Source organism: Podarcis gaigeae (genome assembly GCF_964106915.1).
Source record: "Podarcis gaigeae genome assembly, chromosome: 1".
NCBI classification, from domain to species: Eukaryota; Metazoa; Chordata; class Lepidosauria; order Squamata; family Lacertidae; genus Podarcis; species Podarcis gaigeae.
In genome coordinates, this window is record NC_139678.1 from 83,089,048 (window position 1) to 83,106,111 (window position 17,064).

The window sequence follows — 17,064 nt, forward strand, 5'->3', positions numbered from 1 at the left end:
TCCCTGTCCCCCTCTCTGCACAGGTCATCCATCAGGGTGACCAACAAAGTACTTCTTATGTTCTTATTCTCTCCTTTCCAAAGTGTATCAGCTTGTTTATGTGCATGTGTGAAAATACATTCTGTCTTTCTGTCTTGCATTCCCTGAGATTTTGATAGCACCAGTTCTATTAGAAAACAAAACGTGTTGTCTTCAAGCTAGTTTTAATGTGTGTTAAAAGGTGGGGGGATTAAAAAATAGGACCTCAAGTTCCTCCCCCAATTTACACGCAATCATAGAAGAGGTTTGAGACAACAGAATAAAACCAGAGAAGAGTATTGTTTCATCAGTACATCCAATAATGAGTCTGCATTCACTTTGTGTGTATGTTCTTTTTTCTTCTCAGAAGACATCATACATGTGTAGATGGCTGATAGTAATCAGACAATGATGTATGACTTCATTCTTTTGGGGTTCACCAATCGTAGAGAACTGAAGTTTCCATTCTTCATACTGTTTTTATTTGTTTATATTATGACCCTGCTGTTGAATCTGGGAATGATCACATTAATCAGGATGGATTCGCAACTCCACACTCCCATGTACTTCTTTCTCAGCAGCTTATCCTTTGTGGACATTTGTTATTCCTCCAATGTCACACCTCGGATGTTGGCAAATTTAGTAGCAGACTACCAAGTCATTTCCCTCGCTGGATGTGTGATACAGTGTGACCTGTTCATTGCACTGAGTCTCACTGAATCCTTCATCCTGGCCGTCATGGCATATGATAGGTATGTTGCCATCTGCAATCCACTGACATATACCACAAAGATGTCCCGGAAGGTTTGCATGTGGCTGGTGGCAGTTCCCTCTGCATATGCTTTCCTAGATGCCACAATACAGACCATATTCACCTTCCGCCTGACCTTCTGTGGCTCCCATGTCATCAACCACTTTTACTGTGCTGACCCACCTCTCATGAAACTGTCCTGCTCTGACACCCACGTCAAACTGACCCTGATGTTACTTTCTGCCAGTTTTAACCTCATCAGCTCCCTCGTTGTTATTCTAATCTCCTACGTTTTCATTCTCTTCACTATCCTGAAAATTAAAAATGCTGGAGCGAGATACAAAGCTTTCTCCACATGTGGCTTCCACCTGACAGCTGTCACTCTCTATTATGGGACACTCTTTGTCATGTACATCAGGCGTCCTTCTAGCGTGTCCCTAGAACAGGGGAAAATAGTTTCTGTGTTCTATGTGGTGGTGATTCCCATGCTGAATCCGTTGATCTACAGCCTAAGGAACAAGGAGGTCAAAGGTGCCCTGAAGAGATTAATGCAGAGGAAAGTATTATTGCATTAGATGTCTATTCATTCACTTGCTATGAACAAAAAAATAAAGAAATAAGGAGGTTGTCTCCACAGTATGTCCAAGTAGAAGTGAAATTAAATTTTAAAGCTTATGAATGTGTGAAGTTTATTATATGCTAGATGTATTATTATTGCTGTTTGGTTTCTTTGGTCCTTTACAAAATTTCTGATTCCCATTTAGTTATTGGTTTTTATCTCCAGAAGATACTGACAATATGACCAAAGTTTAGCTTAGTACCTCAAAATCCTAAGGAATCACCAGCATTTAATTCTAAAATTCACCAGTTCTTTGATTTATCCTTCTTGGGAATTTTCAGTATTCTTCTCAGGTTTTCTTCTCTATCAGTTGTGGAGCCATCAGGATGCAACACTGTACTCAACATTTATTACAACTTTGAGATAAATGTATTGTTATTGTTTTGGGGGTCAGTTTTGGTGATATTAGTTGGTCCTTCTCAGACCTGCCATTCTTTGTGAGGTTAGAATCTACAAGGTGAAACCTGGTGAACCAGTCAAACTAGTTACTTTTTTAAGGTAATGGCCTTGGCTGGCCTTATTAGCATTGCAAAAATTTTGCTAAGAAAGATATGTTGCCATAGTGACAAATGAAGATGTGTCCAGGAGCAGATAGACTTTCCCCTTCTCACCTGGCTGGATGCCATCCAATCCAAGGAAGGAGCACAATAGGCTAGGGGAATTAATGTTGGTTGGTGAAGCTGGAGACACTGAGGCTTGCCTTGCTCTGTGCTGGACCCAAAGTTATGGCTTCCTGGGAACCTAATGGGGAGGCAAAATCTTTCTACCAGCTCCATCTGGTACGTAGGCTGAGATCCTACCTGCCCACAGATTGTCTCACCAGAGTGGTGCATGCACTAGTTATCTCTCGCTTGGACTACTGCTATGCGCTCCATGTGGGGCTACCTTTGAAGGTGACCCGGAAACTACAACTAATCCAGAATGCGGCAGCTAGACTGGTGACTGGGAGTGGCCACCGAGACCATATAACACTGGTCCTGAAAGACCTACATTGGCTCCCAGTACGTTTCCGAGCACAATTCAAAGTGTTGGTGCTGACCTTTAAGGCCCTAAATGGCTTCGGCCCAGTAGAAGAAGAAGAAGAAGAAGAGTTTGGATTTGATATCCCACCTTTCACTCCCCTTCAGGAGTCTCAAAGCGGCTAACAATCTCCTTTTCCCTTCCTCCCCCATAACAAACACTCTGTGAGGTGAGTGGGGCTGAGAGACTTCAAAGAAGTGTGACTGGCCCAAGGTCACCCAGCAGCTGCATGTGGAGGAGCGGAGACTCGAACCCGGTTACCCAGATTACGTGACTACCGCTCTTAACCACTACACCACACTGGCTCCTTCAGTATACCTGAAGGAGCATCTCCACCCCCATCATTCAGCCCGGACACTGAGGTCCAGCATCAAGGGCCTTCTGGTGGTTCCCTCACTGCAAGAAGCCAAGTTACAGGGAACCAGGTAGAGGGCCTTCTTGGTAGTGGCACCCACCCTGTGGAATGCTCTACCATCAGATGTCAAGGAAATAAACAACTATCTGATTTTTAGAAGACATCTGAAGGCAGCCCTGTTTACAGAAGTTTTTAATGTTTGATGTTTTATTCTGTTTTTAATATTCTGTTGGGAGTCACCCAGAGTGGTAATAATAAATAATAAATTATTATTATTATTATTATTATTATTATTATTATTATTATTATTATTATTATTATTATCTTTGAACCTTTCCATCCTATGCTCAGGTTATATACATGTGTAAATAAAACCATATATCCTAAATAAGCTACAGTCTCTACTAACTTTCTTCCCAGGGAAATTGAGCTCTCTACTGCAACTGTATTTAATATCTCCTCTAGTCTCTTAAAGTTATTATTTTACATTTTCATGACTCTCCTTTTTATTTTCCAAATTTTAATCCATTTGACATAACTGAAAAGCAGCTGGTTATTTTAGATGTCAAATTCCTGATGGAGAGAAATGCCTCATTACAATTAAGATGATCTGTACATGAAAACAGAATCTTCCCACAGATTGCCTTTTAGAATTGGATCCTGCGTATGCAAAGAGCACTATGTAGCTAATAATATCCCACATCCTACATTCAAAGATAAAAGCATCACTTGAAGATGGAAATCTCCAGAAAAATCTCCAGGAAATGGGAAATGCATTTTCATAGTGTACACTTCCTTGGATTATCTCCTGCTGGCAGTGGAGTCACCAGAAAGAAATTACAGAAACCTTTAAGGTGGACTTTTGCAAAGATAAAACAAGTCAGGCACAAAGCTTTCCCAACACAATACTAAGGACAACCTCTCCAAGCTTTCTGCAGATTTCCATCTTGATATACAGTGGTACCTCAGGTTAAGAACTTAATTCGTTCTGGAGGTCTGATCTTAACCTGAAACTGTTCTTAACCTGAAGCACCACTTTAGCTAATGGGGCCTCCTGCTGCCACTGCGCCGCCGCTGCACGATTTCTGTTCTCATCCTGAAGCAAAGTTCTTTACCCAAGGTACTATTTCTGGGTTAGCGGAGTCTGTAACCTGAAGCATATGTAACCTGAAGTGTATGCAACCCGAGGTTCATGATAGGATGGTATAGAGATAATTCTATAAACAAATAAATGGATTTTTAAATGGAAATGCTACATATGTTATGACTGGTCACATGATTTATTTTTGCAACCAGTAAACCTATTGTTGTTTCAGATTTTACTGGGGTCAGCTGCTCATCATGAACTCCTATAAGTTATTAAGGAAGAGCTTCCAGAATGAAAGAAGGATATCAAGGAATGCCTAAGAAAAGGGAGGGAAATTGTGGAAACTGAATTACGTTTCTGAATGAATACTATTATTGGAGACATGTGACTTTTGCCTCTATGTTACTGAGACCTTCAGCTCCAGATGATAGTTTACCAGTCTAAGACTGGGCTCAAGTTGGCAATAACTGAATGATTTATATGGCTTGAGTCCTTGGTCTAAGTCAGCTAATCGAGCAGGAGCAGATTCAACCAAAAATGTGGTGATTTAGAATTGATTAATCTTTTAAAAATAATGTACTTTTCAAAAATAAATACATTGCCGAAAGAGACCCACCAACTAAATAACTATAGGATTTGACAGAGTACCAGCTATGCCATTGCCATGAGAGATACACTGATGGTACACTGACGAATTCACCAGTGGAGCCTATATAGCTCCACTGTAGATATTTATATATTTTGTGGTTTTATATTCTGATTTTGTTATGTGAACTGCCCTGAGACCTTTGGGTATAGGGTGGTATATAAATTCAATAAAATAAATAAATAAATCTGTACACTGCCCTTTATCCAAAGATCACAGAGTGGTTCAAAACATAAAAATACAAAGTGGGAACACAAAATACATAATAATAATAATAATAATAATAATAATAATAATAATAATACACCAAACCAATAATCCCACTTCTAAAAGCACATTTAAAAGGTCACAGAATGTTAATCAGCCAAAGGTCTGGTTGTAGAGGAATGTTTTCGCTTGTCGCCTAAAGATATGTAATGAAGACGCCAGGCGGGCCTCCCTGGGGAGAGCATGCCACAAAAGGGGAGCCACTGCAGAGAAGGCCCGTTCTTGTGTTGCCATCCTCTAGACCTCTCTGGAAATGACCATCCAAGTAGTACCAGAACCACTGCAAAGTGGTGCTACCCAGCCCTAACTCGGACAGCTGCTCCAGAAGTATACCAAAGGTATTGAAAGCCACTGAGAGATCAAGGAGAACTGACAGGGACACAATTCCCCTGTCTCTCTCCTGACAGAAGTCGTAATCCAGGGCAACCAAAGCAGTTTCTGTGTCAGAACTGGGCCTAAACCCTTATTGAAATGGATTTCATTTCAAAAGAAATGATCGAAAGGTATTAAAATGTACACTTTAAGATAAAATATATTTAGAGGCACACATTTGACTGAACATTTTCTTGCAGATTTTTGAGAAGAAATATATTAGCAGATTAATGGGGAAAGGGAATTAAATGACATTTTGAGTGAGCACATGTGGAAATGACATGGACCAGAAAGAGATTATCTATCCATCCATACATTGAGTCTCTTACGTCTCGTCTCCTGTGTTGCTTTCTATCACCACCTCCTTTTGGCCACTCCAGGCATACACACAACACATTCCATTCTTTGCTTGAATAAAATACATTAGGAAGAATGTTCTAAATATCCATCAGCGGACAACAACAATTCTTTCTGTTGTTCTCTTTAGAGCATCTTTCACCTCCTTGTTTCTCAGGCTATAGATCAGAGGATTGAGCATAGGAATCACCAGTGTGTAGAAAACGGAAGCTATTTTATCCGTTGCTAGAGAGTGGTTTGTACTAGGTTGCAAATACATAAAGATCAGAGTGCCATAGAAGATGGTGACAGCAGTCAAGTGAGAAGCACATGTGGAGAAGGCTTTGAGTCGTCCCTGAGCAGAGCTGATTCTCAGAATGGCTGAGAGGATAAACGTATAAGAGATGAGAACAATGAGAAGGGAGCATAGCATATCAAAACCAGCAAAAGCGTAGATCAGTATCTGCTTCGTGCTGGTGTCAGAGCAGGAAAGGGCTAACAACGGGAGGTCATCGCAGTAGAAATGGTTGATCACATTAGCAGAGCAGAAGGACAAACGAAATGTAACTATGGTGTGGAACAAGGCAACAAAGAAGCTGTATGCATAAGGGCCAGCTGCCAGCTGGATGCAGACTCTCTGGGACATGATGATCCGATAAAGCAGTGGATTGCAGATGGCCACGTAACGGTCATATGCCATCACCGCCAGGAGAAAGCACTCTGTGATCATGAAAGTAAGGAAGCAGCCCAGCTGTGCTGCGCATGCATAGTACGAGATGGTTTTCTTAGCTGCTAAGAAGTTTGCCAGCATCTTAGGGGCAATGACAGAGGAATAGCAGAGGTCAACAAAAGCCAAGTGGCTGAGGAAGAAGTACATGGGGTTATGGAGGTGGCTATCGGTCCGGATTAGAAGGATAATCCCAAGATTCCCCATCACAGTGATAACGTAGATCAGGAGGAAGATGACAAAAAGGGGGACTTGTAGGTCCGAGCGGTCGGTGAGTCCAAACAGAATGAACTCCTTCAGTGTGGTCACGGTGTGATTGGCATCTGCCATTTATTCCGCATCATATCATCTGGTTAAACAGGGCATGATTAAATCAGGGGAGAAATTCACTTATCTCTGACAGGCAGAAAACATACAGTAGTGTTATCTCAGCATATGTGGATGATAATTTTTTCTGGTGGGTACTTTTTAAAAATACTGTTTTGTTTCTGTAGGTGTTCCGTTTTAAGTTCTGATGTGGTAAACATTATCATGCAATCACAATGTCACCACCAGCTGAAATCATTGTTTGAGAAATGTTATGTGTTTCTGATCTGCATAACCAGACCACCTCAACCCTAAGAGTTTGCCTGGGTTCAGAAAGCATTTCTTGACCTTCTTACCAGATAAACCCTATGACTGAACACGGGTAGCTTAAACTTTGTCTCCTTATAATTTTTATTTTTTTTGTCATTTGGGGTCAGGAAAGCAATAGAAATGCTGCTCATTTTGATACATTTCTGTATTTCCTCCTCAGAATAAGGTGTGTAATATATCCATTGTACACAGCAGGGAAATATTCAAACGTAAATACACCATACAGCAAAAGTGATCAGGGTGGAGGAGTAGTGGCACTTGCCTAACCTTCTGTGACTGGTGTGGATTACTGGGAGAGTGAGGTGGTGGGGAGATTGGTGTGGTGCAAACACAGCTGTGAAGCCAATCTGGTACTCCTGTTGGTGGATTTATATCTTGCCAACCTCTCCTTCCCAGTAAGCTATACTGATGTCAGTGATGAGAGGTCATGTAAGCGCCACCCCTCCTCCCCATCAACCATCATGGTCATACAGGTACACTGAAGAGACTAAATTGGTTGCAGCAACCTTTTGAGTGCACAGGTGACAAAATTGGACGTGCTGCTACATAAAGTGTGAAATGGTTCCTTAGCAGCACCTTATTCTTGCCAGCAGGGCAGCTTTTTCAAACTGCCTTTCTAACAAAGCTGATACCCCATGAACGCCACCTCCCAATCAGGTTTTTGCTTGAATCACAACACACCTGACACTTTTATGAAGAATCTCTAGGCAAGTAGATCCTTGGCCATATTGTTAACGGATGCTTGGGGAATTTCATCTTTTGTGACTTGCTCTGAATTTCTTAGACTGGATAATTTTTGCACTTCTCTGAATTTTGCAACACTGCTCTCTGCAATTTAAGGGTATCAAAGTACATTTAGAAACACACACACACACACACACACACACACAGAGAGAGAGAGAGAGAGAGAGAGAGAGAGAGAGAGAGAGAGAGAGAGAATACATATAGAAATATACACCAACACATATAAAAATGCATTTTTGTGTGGAATTTTACAAAAAGAAATGGCTGATTAATGGAATCAGCCTATGGAACAGATTTATGGATGACACAAATGAGAAACAGATTGGTTCTTTCATCTTCATATATATCATACTTCTATTCTTATTTCCTGGACAAATCCCATTTTTCACCATAAGGGTTGCTATTCCACCCTGCGCTGCTCAATGTCTGAAGGATGTATCTCTCTGTATCTATACATAAAAAATGTATCTATCTACATATACGAAGATGTTAAATACTAAGATCTCATATAAAGAAATGCACATTCACTCCCAAAGTGCCAGAAGAAATATAGTTATGAACTGAGCGATACTTTGCACTTGTCACTCTTCCCGCAGAGAGGTAAAAATCACCCTTCCTGGAAGAAAGGTGAGCAAAGTTGTGGCTGAAGAATGTGACAGTGTCTATTTTTTGCCACCACTAACCATGCTGAGGCACTTCTGCACTGATCGCTTCCCCATCTCATGGATAAAAATATACTCTCCTCCGGTGTTCCTCGTTCACAACAGGATACACATTTTTTTAAACATGGAAATTATCCCCTTGTAGAACAATGCTAATTTAGTTCTTGGTTAAAGTTGCCAGCTGCCCAACCTACCAGAGTGTTCATTTCCTTGTTCTTTTATGCACTCTGAATGGGTCCCCCTGACTGCTTCCAAGCTCTTTATGTGTGTATCTGTCCCTCTAGCATTCTGCCTCATATTCTGCCTGTAGGAGTTTTGATCCTTAGGGATATCTCCAAATGAGTTGCTGAGATAAACATGTGCCATGTAATCATGCTTCTTTGCATGATGGAATCCTCTTCTTACCAACTGGTAAGTGCAGAATTCAACCCAGCATAGCATTGCTCCTTCCCAAGGTCAGGTGCTTGCGAATGAGCAACACTGAGCACAATGGAATGTTTTGCTTATCAGATGGTAAGTGCAGGATTCAACCCTGCATATTGCACTCACAAACATGCAGGACCTTTCATTCAGTCAGGAGAGGGGAAAAGGAGATGCAGATGCTCCCCTGCCTGACCATATGTTTACTTAGGTTTTTAAAAACCCTAAGTATAGGGCTGTCTTTAGCATATGCGCCGCCGGGGTGCAAAGATCTGCCCAGCGCCCCCAAATTTAGTTTAACTGCCCCAAATGAACTTTTATTGAGCTTTTTTGGGAGGGGGAGCCAAAGTTGATGACCTTGTGGGGGAGGGTGAACTCAAAGTTACTGAATTTTTGGGGGGAGGGGGGAAATCGCTTACCTATAACAACCTTTTCACTGCCGCCAATCAAGAGAGACCAGTATACAGTAGGTATACATTTGGCACCCCCCAGAATTAGGCGCCTGGGTGCCCCACACCCCTTGCACCTGCTTAAAGACAGCCCTCCCTAAGTAGCCCTGCCCCTGAATCAGAGGCACCAGCTTGCAAGGCCAGTGTTGCATGTGTGACATATGTGTGATGTCAAGAGGTCGGGGCGGAGCCAAACATGGTATCAGTGGCTTCTCCGCCACTTCCTCTTGGTACCACCACTGATGGGAGGCTGCTTCGACCCTCCTTCCCCTCTGCAACAACAGCAGGAGAAGAATGAGTCGACCGCTGAAGTTGTGCAACACTTGTCTCTGTGCTTCACCTCTGCACTTTTTGGACATTGGAGGAAACACCCACTCCCAAAATATAGGGAGGGCAAAAGGGCTCAGCCCCCAGGAGCTGGCACCGCTGCCTTGAATTGATCGGGGATCAGATTTTGGGTGGATGACCCTTTGGCAGGTCTGCTGAAACCAGGGAATCTAGATTAGGGCCCTGGTGCAGATTCAGAGTATGTGTAAGTCTGTGCAATAATGGCTGCAATAAATAAATAATAAGATGTGACTTGTCATTCTATTTTGAAACAAGACAAGGCTAGGTGGGAATGTTTGGTCCTAAGTGCTTCTTGTCGCTTTTTTGTACATACAATGAATGGGGTGAACATGTATTTTTTATATATATTGCAGAGTTTTGTAACATTTAAATTAAAAGAGATGCTGCTTTATAATGAATCAGAGCAGCAATCCAGCAGCCCCCTTTTAAGATTCCAAGAAAACTTTGGAGATTCTGTGGTTTAGACCAGTGTTTTTCAACCTTTTTTGGGCAAAGGCACACTTGTTTCATGAAAAAAATCACGAGGCACACCACCATTAGAAAATGTTAAAAAATTTAACTCTGTGCCTATATTGACTATATATAAAGTAATTCTCTTGAATAGGAATCAAATAAACACAAAGAAAGTATTTTATAATTACTTTATTATGAAATAGTAAGTAAACAGAAATATGAAAAAGTATAAAATACTTTATTTTTAAATCTTTCGAATTTTTCAATTTTTCCCACGGCACATCAGGCAACATCTTGCGGCACACTAGTGTGCCGCGGAACAGTGGTTGAAAAACACTGGTTTAGACAATGAGACAGAACCAGGAAAGCAAAGTGCACCAAAGGGAAGTAGAAAACAGCAGCCATTTTGGACTACAAGAATTCCTATAGAGCAGTGTTTCCCAAACTTGAGTCCCCAGCTGTTTTGGGCTACATCTCCCATCATCCCTAGCTAGCAGGACCAGTGGTCTGGGATGATGGGAATTGTAGTCCAAAAACAGCTGGAGACCAAAGTTTGGGGAACACTGCTATAGAGCTTGGTGTCCAAATAACTCATTCATCAATCACAGTTCTGACTTCACACATTGATTAAAAACATTGAAAGGCAGGAGCAGCCTTGTGACTCATTTCATAGAAATTGCTTAGAAAGTTGCATGTACATTCTAGAAGGTCTTGGTATTTACAGTGGTACCTCGGTTTTTGGACATAATCCATTCTGTAAGACCGTTTTGAGTTCTGAAACGTTCAAAAACCGAGGACTCGACAGCCGATAGCTAGGCCTCCGGATCTTGCAGTCAGTGGAGGCTGCATGGCATGTTCAACTTCTGAGGCATGTTCGAAAACTGAAGCATTTACTTCTGGGTTTATGGCATTCACAAACTGAAATGTTTGTCAACAGACATTCAAAAACCGAGGTACCACTGTACTTTTTATTTTTTAAAAAATGAAAGCTTAGACTCTAGGCCCCTTGCAAGTCAGGACCCTGATGAGATGGCACCATTATAATCTCTCTCTCTCTCTCTCTCTCTCTCTCTGTGTGTGTGTGTGTGTGTGTGTGTGTTGCTTGATGTTATGGGGAATTTTCCCAAGGCTCGGGTGAAATTGATGAGTTTAGTCAGCTGCAGACACCCAAGTTCGGAGGCAGATAGACTAATCCTGAGCCATCCACACCTAGTGTGACTTTCTCTGCTCTGCAGCAAGAGACATAAACGTGATTGAGAGCCTATAGGGAATCCTCACAAGAGAATGAATAAATACTCTGTGAGCTCCTCATCCAAGCTCAACCCTCTGAATGCTGCTGAGGCTCCATTCCATTGGTGAGCTACTAAAGTATGAAAATGGTGTTCAGGAGACATGTCCTAGGAATCTCTGGTTGTTGTTGTTGTCATCTGCAATTCATTGAGTACTTTAAAATAGATCCAGTTACAGATAGGTAGCCGTGTTGGTCTGCCATAGTCAAAACAAAAAATTTTTCCCTTCCAGTAGCACCTTAAAGATACACTGAAACAGATACACTGAAACAGTTCTGTTTCAGTGTATCTGAAGAAGTGTGCATGCACACGAAAGCTCATACCAAGAACTAACTTAGTTGGTCTTTAAGGTGCTACTGGAAGGAAAAAAAATTGTTTTAAAATAGATATTAGTGGTAGACAGAATGGTGCTGAGAGTTTAGGATTTTGCTCTTTTGCTACAATTAAAAATGCTGCAATCCATAGCTGATCATGCTTTTGGATGCTCAAATACATATCTTGCATAGATTGGAATTCCTGTTAACTTCCGTGTGGGTGGAAGGGAGCCAATTTGTGTGTCATGAGGAATATGTGAGTGGATCCAAGGTTTTTTCACTGAAAACAAAGAGAGAAGTAATTTGGTAGGGAAGATAGCATTATACAGGCACCAGAGTTTCCACATTTGGAAAAGATTACAGGAGGGCACTAAGTTAAAATCTACCTTCAAAAGGTGTTTTCATGCAAAATGTGTAGGATTTTAAAAATTAGTAGCACTTTATCTCCAAGTAAAATAAAACATGAAATATTTACAGACCTCAGAAGTAAATAACATTGAGTCTAATGTGGCTTACCCCTGAATAAATGGGTATCTCCTGAAAATAGAACATTCTGTAATTTCAAGGGAATTCTGTAATGATATCTCCTCCTGAATTGAAAAAGGGTGTAGTTCCCCCAATCTCCCTCTTGCACATCATTTGCTGCTAATGACCATATGCAACTGGCAGGATTAAGGAGATGGAAATTGTCTGACCCCTCCTCCCATCTTCTTCGCTATCTCTCAAAATAGATAGTAGATACTCAGCCTTTTTCTTTCTTTCTGTCCCAGCAGCTAATCTATAATAAAAAACATGTCTGTGTGGAATCATTCAAGCACCACTGAGTTTATTCTCCTAGGAATCACAAGCCGAATAGAGCTGAAACTGCCCCTCTTCTTTCTGTTCCTTCTGATCTACATTGTCACCCTGGTGGGGAACATAGGGATGATCTTGCTCATCAGGAGAGACCCTCGCCTCCACACCCCCATGTACTTCTTTCTCAGTAACTTGGCTTTTGTGGATGTCAACTATTCCTCAGCCATCACACCCAACATGTTAGTCACTCTCTTGGCAGAGAACAAAAGCATTGGGGTCATTGGATGTGCAACTCAGATGTTTATGTTTGTTATATGTGGGAGTTCTGAATGCCTCTTATTGGCAGTGATGGCGTACGACCGGTATGTGGCTATCTGCAACCCACTGCGTTACCCCATCATAATGTCAGGGAGAAGGTGCATGTGTCTAGTAGCTGGTTCCTATTTCCTTGGCAATTCTTATGCAGTTCTACATACAGTGTTTACCTTCACTCTGTCCTTTTGTGGGCCAAATGTGATCAACCATTATTACTGCGACATTCCCCCACTGCTACAGCTTTCTTGTTCGGATACGCACACCAACGAGACAGTGATATTTGCACAGGTTAGCATAAATTGCGTCGGCACAACAGCAATCATCTTGCTCTCCTATGCCTGTATCTTGGCCACCATTCTGAAGATCCATTCTGCTGAGAGCAGGCGCAAGGCCTTTTCCACCTGCACATCCCATCTGACGGTTGTCAGCTTATTCTATGGGGCAATTTTCTTCATGTATCTGAGGCCCAGCTCCACGTACGCTCTAGAGCAAGACAAAGTGGCCTCGCTATTCTACACGGTGGTGATGCCCATGCTGAATCCCCTCATCTACAGCCTGAGAAACAAGGAAGTTAAGGATGCATTTTGGAGACTGCTTGGGAAGACACTGCCATTCTAAAGGACAATTATGGAATAGCAAACCAATATAATAATGAACAGGATATTCAACTTTCATTCTGTTTACTAATATTCATTATGCCTTTCAGTTTATTATTGTTGTTGTATTTATCTTTTAAGGGCTTGTTCTAATGGTGGTGCAAGTAGAAGGAACCTTCCCTAACCAATGTTTATCATTTATTTATTTATTAGATTTATATAGCACCCTTCATTAAAAGATCTCAGGGCAGTTCACAAAATGTTCACCTCCCTTTTGCAGCATCCTCTACCAAGGATAGATGCATCAGTCATATCTGCATGTTGGTTCAGAAGTCTATCCCATCCCATTTCCAGATTAATTTGCAATTTTTACTTTAAAAAATACAAAAGAATTTTTGCATATAATACATACACATACTTTTATTACAAAATACATATATAAATTTTATTCGATCCCAAAATGAGCATTTTAAATACCTATTTCATCTCACGTTGTGCATTTTAAAGCATATTTTATCCTAAAACACACATGTCTTTCCTGTTTTTGTTTTTATGAAGAACTGTATTGCGAAATTCAGAGAAGCAGAAAGAAAATTACACTTTGATCTATGTATTATTCCGGGAGATGTGGATTAGGTTTGTTCACTCACAAATTCAGACAAAATTCATCTCCCAGGCATCTTATTTTTTTTACATTTTTTAAAATGCCAAAGCAGTCAGTAGGATAGCCATTCTCTACTTTGCAGAGAACAGTTCTCCATTTGAAGAGTTATCCCAGGGCAGCCCTCTAATCTGAAGGGCTACCAATTACATGCTTAGTATATAAAGAACAATAGAAGAAGAAAAAGCAGCAGAGGCCTTGAGGTTGCCTATCAATGGTTAGCTTTTGCACTGCAGTCAAGTAGACACAGATGCCACCTGGTCACAGTCTTTGCTACTATGGGGAGAGGTATTGTATTTCAATTGTAGTAATTATTTACAGATTTGCATCTATACACATCAGCACCTGCAAATGTTATGTGAACCTTCATCCTCTTTCCAGTAGCACCTTAAAGACCAACTAAGTTAGTTCTGGAAGGAATTTTTTGTTTTGACTATGGCAGACCAACACAGCTACCTATCTGTAACTTCATCCTCTTTATTTTTGTCAGTTTAACACAGGGCAAGTCACCACCCTGGCTTTAAGTCATGGAATCTGGAGTTGTACAGCCTAAGAATAGGTTTACCTCCTCAAGGAGAGACAGGCTAGCAGCAAATACAGCTGAATGTGCATTTGTTTATATAAAGAGATATAGTAGAAATGCATCTGCATATAAGTGTTTATATGCTAATGCTAGACGCCTCTGAACCTAGATGGGAAAACTGAATGCAGGAGGGGGAAGTTAGGGCTGCCATGCATCCTGACTTTCCATGACATGCCTTGAAATAAAAAAGGCGCAACAACTTTTGTTCCCCTAAAAAAACACACCAAAAAAAACTCTGTTCTGAATTTCACTTGGAGTTATGGCAACTCTAGGAAAGTGCCTGCTTGTATGCTGCCACAGGCATGGAGCTGGCCACTGTGAGAACAGGATGCTGGACTAGATGGGTCATCTGGCTGATCCAGCAGATTCCTCTTATGTTCTTATGCCAGGCATAGGCAAACTCGGCCCTCCAGATGTTTTGGGACTACTACTCCCATCATCCCTAGCTAACAGGACTAGTTGTCAGGGATGATGGGAGTTGTAGTCCCAAAACATCTGGAGGGCCGAGTTTGCCTATGCCTGTCTTATGCTACATTTACTCCTATCTGAAAGAGCTGCGGTGGATACCACTATAAACACTATAAACAATATTGCTTGTTCAAGTAGCTACACACCCAACTAGAAACATGCAATTTGATGTGGTTTTCACACATGAAACATGGATCTCCAGATTTAGAATGGATAAAGACTGCAATGTACTTGAACATTCTGGCCCATGTAATTTTAACATATGCATTACAAACCCAACTGAAGCAAAAGCTACATTGAGCCCTGTGTGTGGGAACTATATTTATCATGATTTTCCACTGGTGAATTCCCTGTGATCCACCTATTATGGATACAGGCTCCAGATGGATATGTAAATTAGTGATGATCTATTAATACACTAGTGGTTATTATAGGTAGAATGTTTACAAAGATATAATTCCTCTTAGAGACTCATTAAGTTTATGGAAACAATGATTACTCAAGGCAAATCTTTATTTAGTATTAGGAACAATGCTTCCAAATGGTAACAATGATTATGGTCTTAACAAATGATGAGATTGGAGGTCCACAATGGCCTGCACTTGCCCAGGCAGGTGCATTATGTGACCCGTGAGAACAGCAAAATAACCAGACTATACAATGGTGATGGGATAAAATCAGGCCAAATCTTTATTGAAAGCAGCAGGCAGTGCAAGGGTTGCCATGGCATTGGGTCCCAAGATCAGTTCATCATTCCACAAGCCCTGTGTTGATGGAATGGATCTGCTGGGTTTGGATCGCTCCAAACCTGTACAATGGGAGTCAGCCAGTGTTGAAACTGCCATGGTGCAGGCAGGGTCTCACTGGGAGACCAGGGTGCAGATTCCAACCAGGCAGACACCGAACCCGCACTTGGGATTGCCATGGTCAATTCTCCCCTCAGGCCCCTTATGACCACCCCCCTATACTATGTTGATCCTGACTAATGCCATTTCCGCCCTCATACAAACAACATTCTTCCGGCTGACAAAGGAAAGCCATAATTTCACTGAGGGAAAGGTGAGAAAAGCCCCAACCAAATGCCAACCAAAAGGAAAGAAATTCCTTTCTGGTCCTTTCAACCAATGACCCAGAATTGCTATGTGAAGGCTCTAACCCAAGGGCAGGCAGGCAGGAAGCTCTCAAAGCAAAATGGCTGTGAGCTTCAGGGGAAGCAGCCTTATATAGGCTTTCCCCTCCCCTCTTCAGCAAGGACCCATGAGGAAGCTTTTTCACACAAGCCCATCACACAGAGAAGATACTGGGCAAAACCTGGCCACAGCCCCACCGGCCAAAGGGTCCCATGCTTATTGGGCATGGAACGGGGCTTATGTCTGCTTGACAAAGGAAAGGGTGTTTTGGAAACCTGGGAGATGAAGGTTGTGGCCCTACAATTAGACAGAGTGAGACAACCACCTCAGAGGGAAGATGATGAGAGAAGGCAGCGCTCATTCTTCCTGAGACTCACCTGGGATGTTCCCAACTCCCTAAGTCAGTGCCCTAGTGATGGTGCTTGCTCAATGCTGGTCTGAGTTGACTGGCTTTTCCAGTCAGTTAATCTCTCTGATTGTGTCAAAGATAGGACCTTCAGGAAAAGGCAGCCAACGTAGTCCACATAGTTCAGCAGGAAAGCACTGCTCTTAATATGTGATGCGTGCTGATGCCATTACTGCTGCATTTGTTTGAGTGGACAGTGAGCATGCACCAGGTATAGAAGTAAGAGAGTGGCAGCAAAGTGTTGAAAGGCAGAGGCAAGTGTTCCATGTATCTTGTCCTGCACTTCCTAAGCTAACCAGCAGACAATGCTGCCCAGTGCTGGTTTTGAAGTATGATTCAGTAGCTAGTCTGATTGGCTTCTGTACATGGGGGTGTCTAGGCAGCAAAATATATTGGGCTGGCCCCGCAAGCGTTATGTAGATTTCTCTAAAGCCCATAGAAGAACAAGGAAGGAAGAAGATGAGGAAGTGCTATAGGAATGAATAACTCATTCTAGAACAGATGACTTATTCACAACAGCTCAGACTAATTGGGCAACTTATCTTCAGCATCACACTAAAAAGTGTATGTGAAACTTAGGGGAGTTAAGTCCCAGAG

The 17,064-nt window shown here is 41.8% G+C and overlaps 3 protein-coding genes across 3 annotated transcripts; 2 read left to right on the forward strand and 1 right to left on the reverse strand.

Annotated features, from left to right (window-relative positions):
• Positions 1-405: 405 nt before the first annotated feature.
• LOC310826651 (olfactory receptor 5M5-like) lies at positions 406-1,344 on the forward strand (the record flags this gene model as incomplete). Its single annotated transcript, XM_083701770.1, has 1 exon — positions 406-1,344. The coding sequence occupies one exon, from the start codon at positions 406-408 to the stop codon at positions 1,342-1,344; it is 939 nt and encodes a 312-aa protein (XP_083557896.1).
• Positions 1,345-5,583: 4,239 nt separating this feature from the next.
• LOC310852260 (olfactory receptor 8U3-like) lies at positions 5,584-6,528 on the reverse strand (the record flags this gene model as incomplete). The annotated part of the gene is made up of 1 exon (XM_083755467.1): positions 5,584-6,528. The coding sequence occupies one exon, from the start codon at positions 6,526-6,528 to the stop codon at positions 5,584-5,586; it is 945 nt and encodes a 314-aa protein (XP_083611593.1).
• Positions 6,529-12,305: 5,777 nt separating this feature from the next.
• On the forward strand, positions 12,306-13,241 carry LOC310852280 (olfactory receptor 5AP2-like; the record flags this gene model as incomplete). The annotated part of the gene is made up of 1 exon (XM_083755553.1): positions 12,306-13,241. One exon carries the CDS (start codon positions 12,306-12,308, stop codon positions 13,239-13,241), a length of 936 nt encoding a protein of 311 aa, XP_083611679.1.
• Between the last annotated feature and the right edge of the window lie 3,823 nt (positions 13,242-17,064).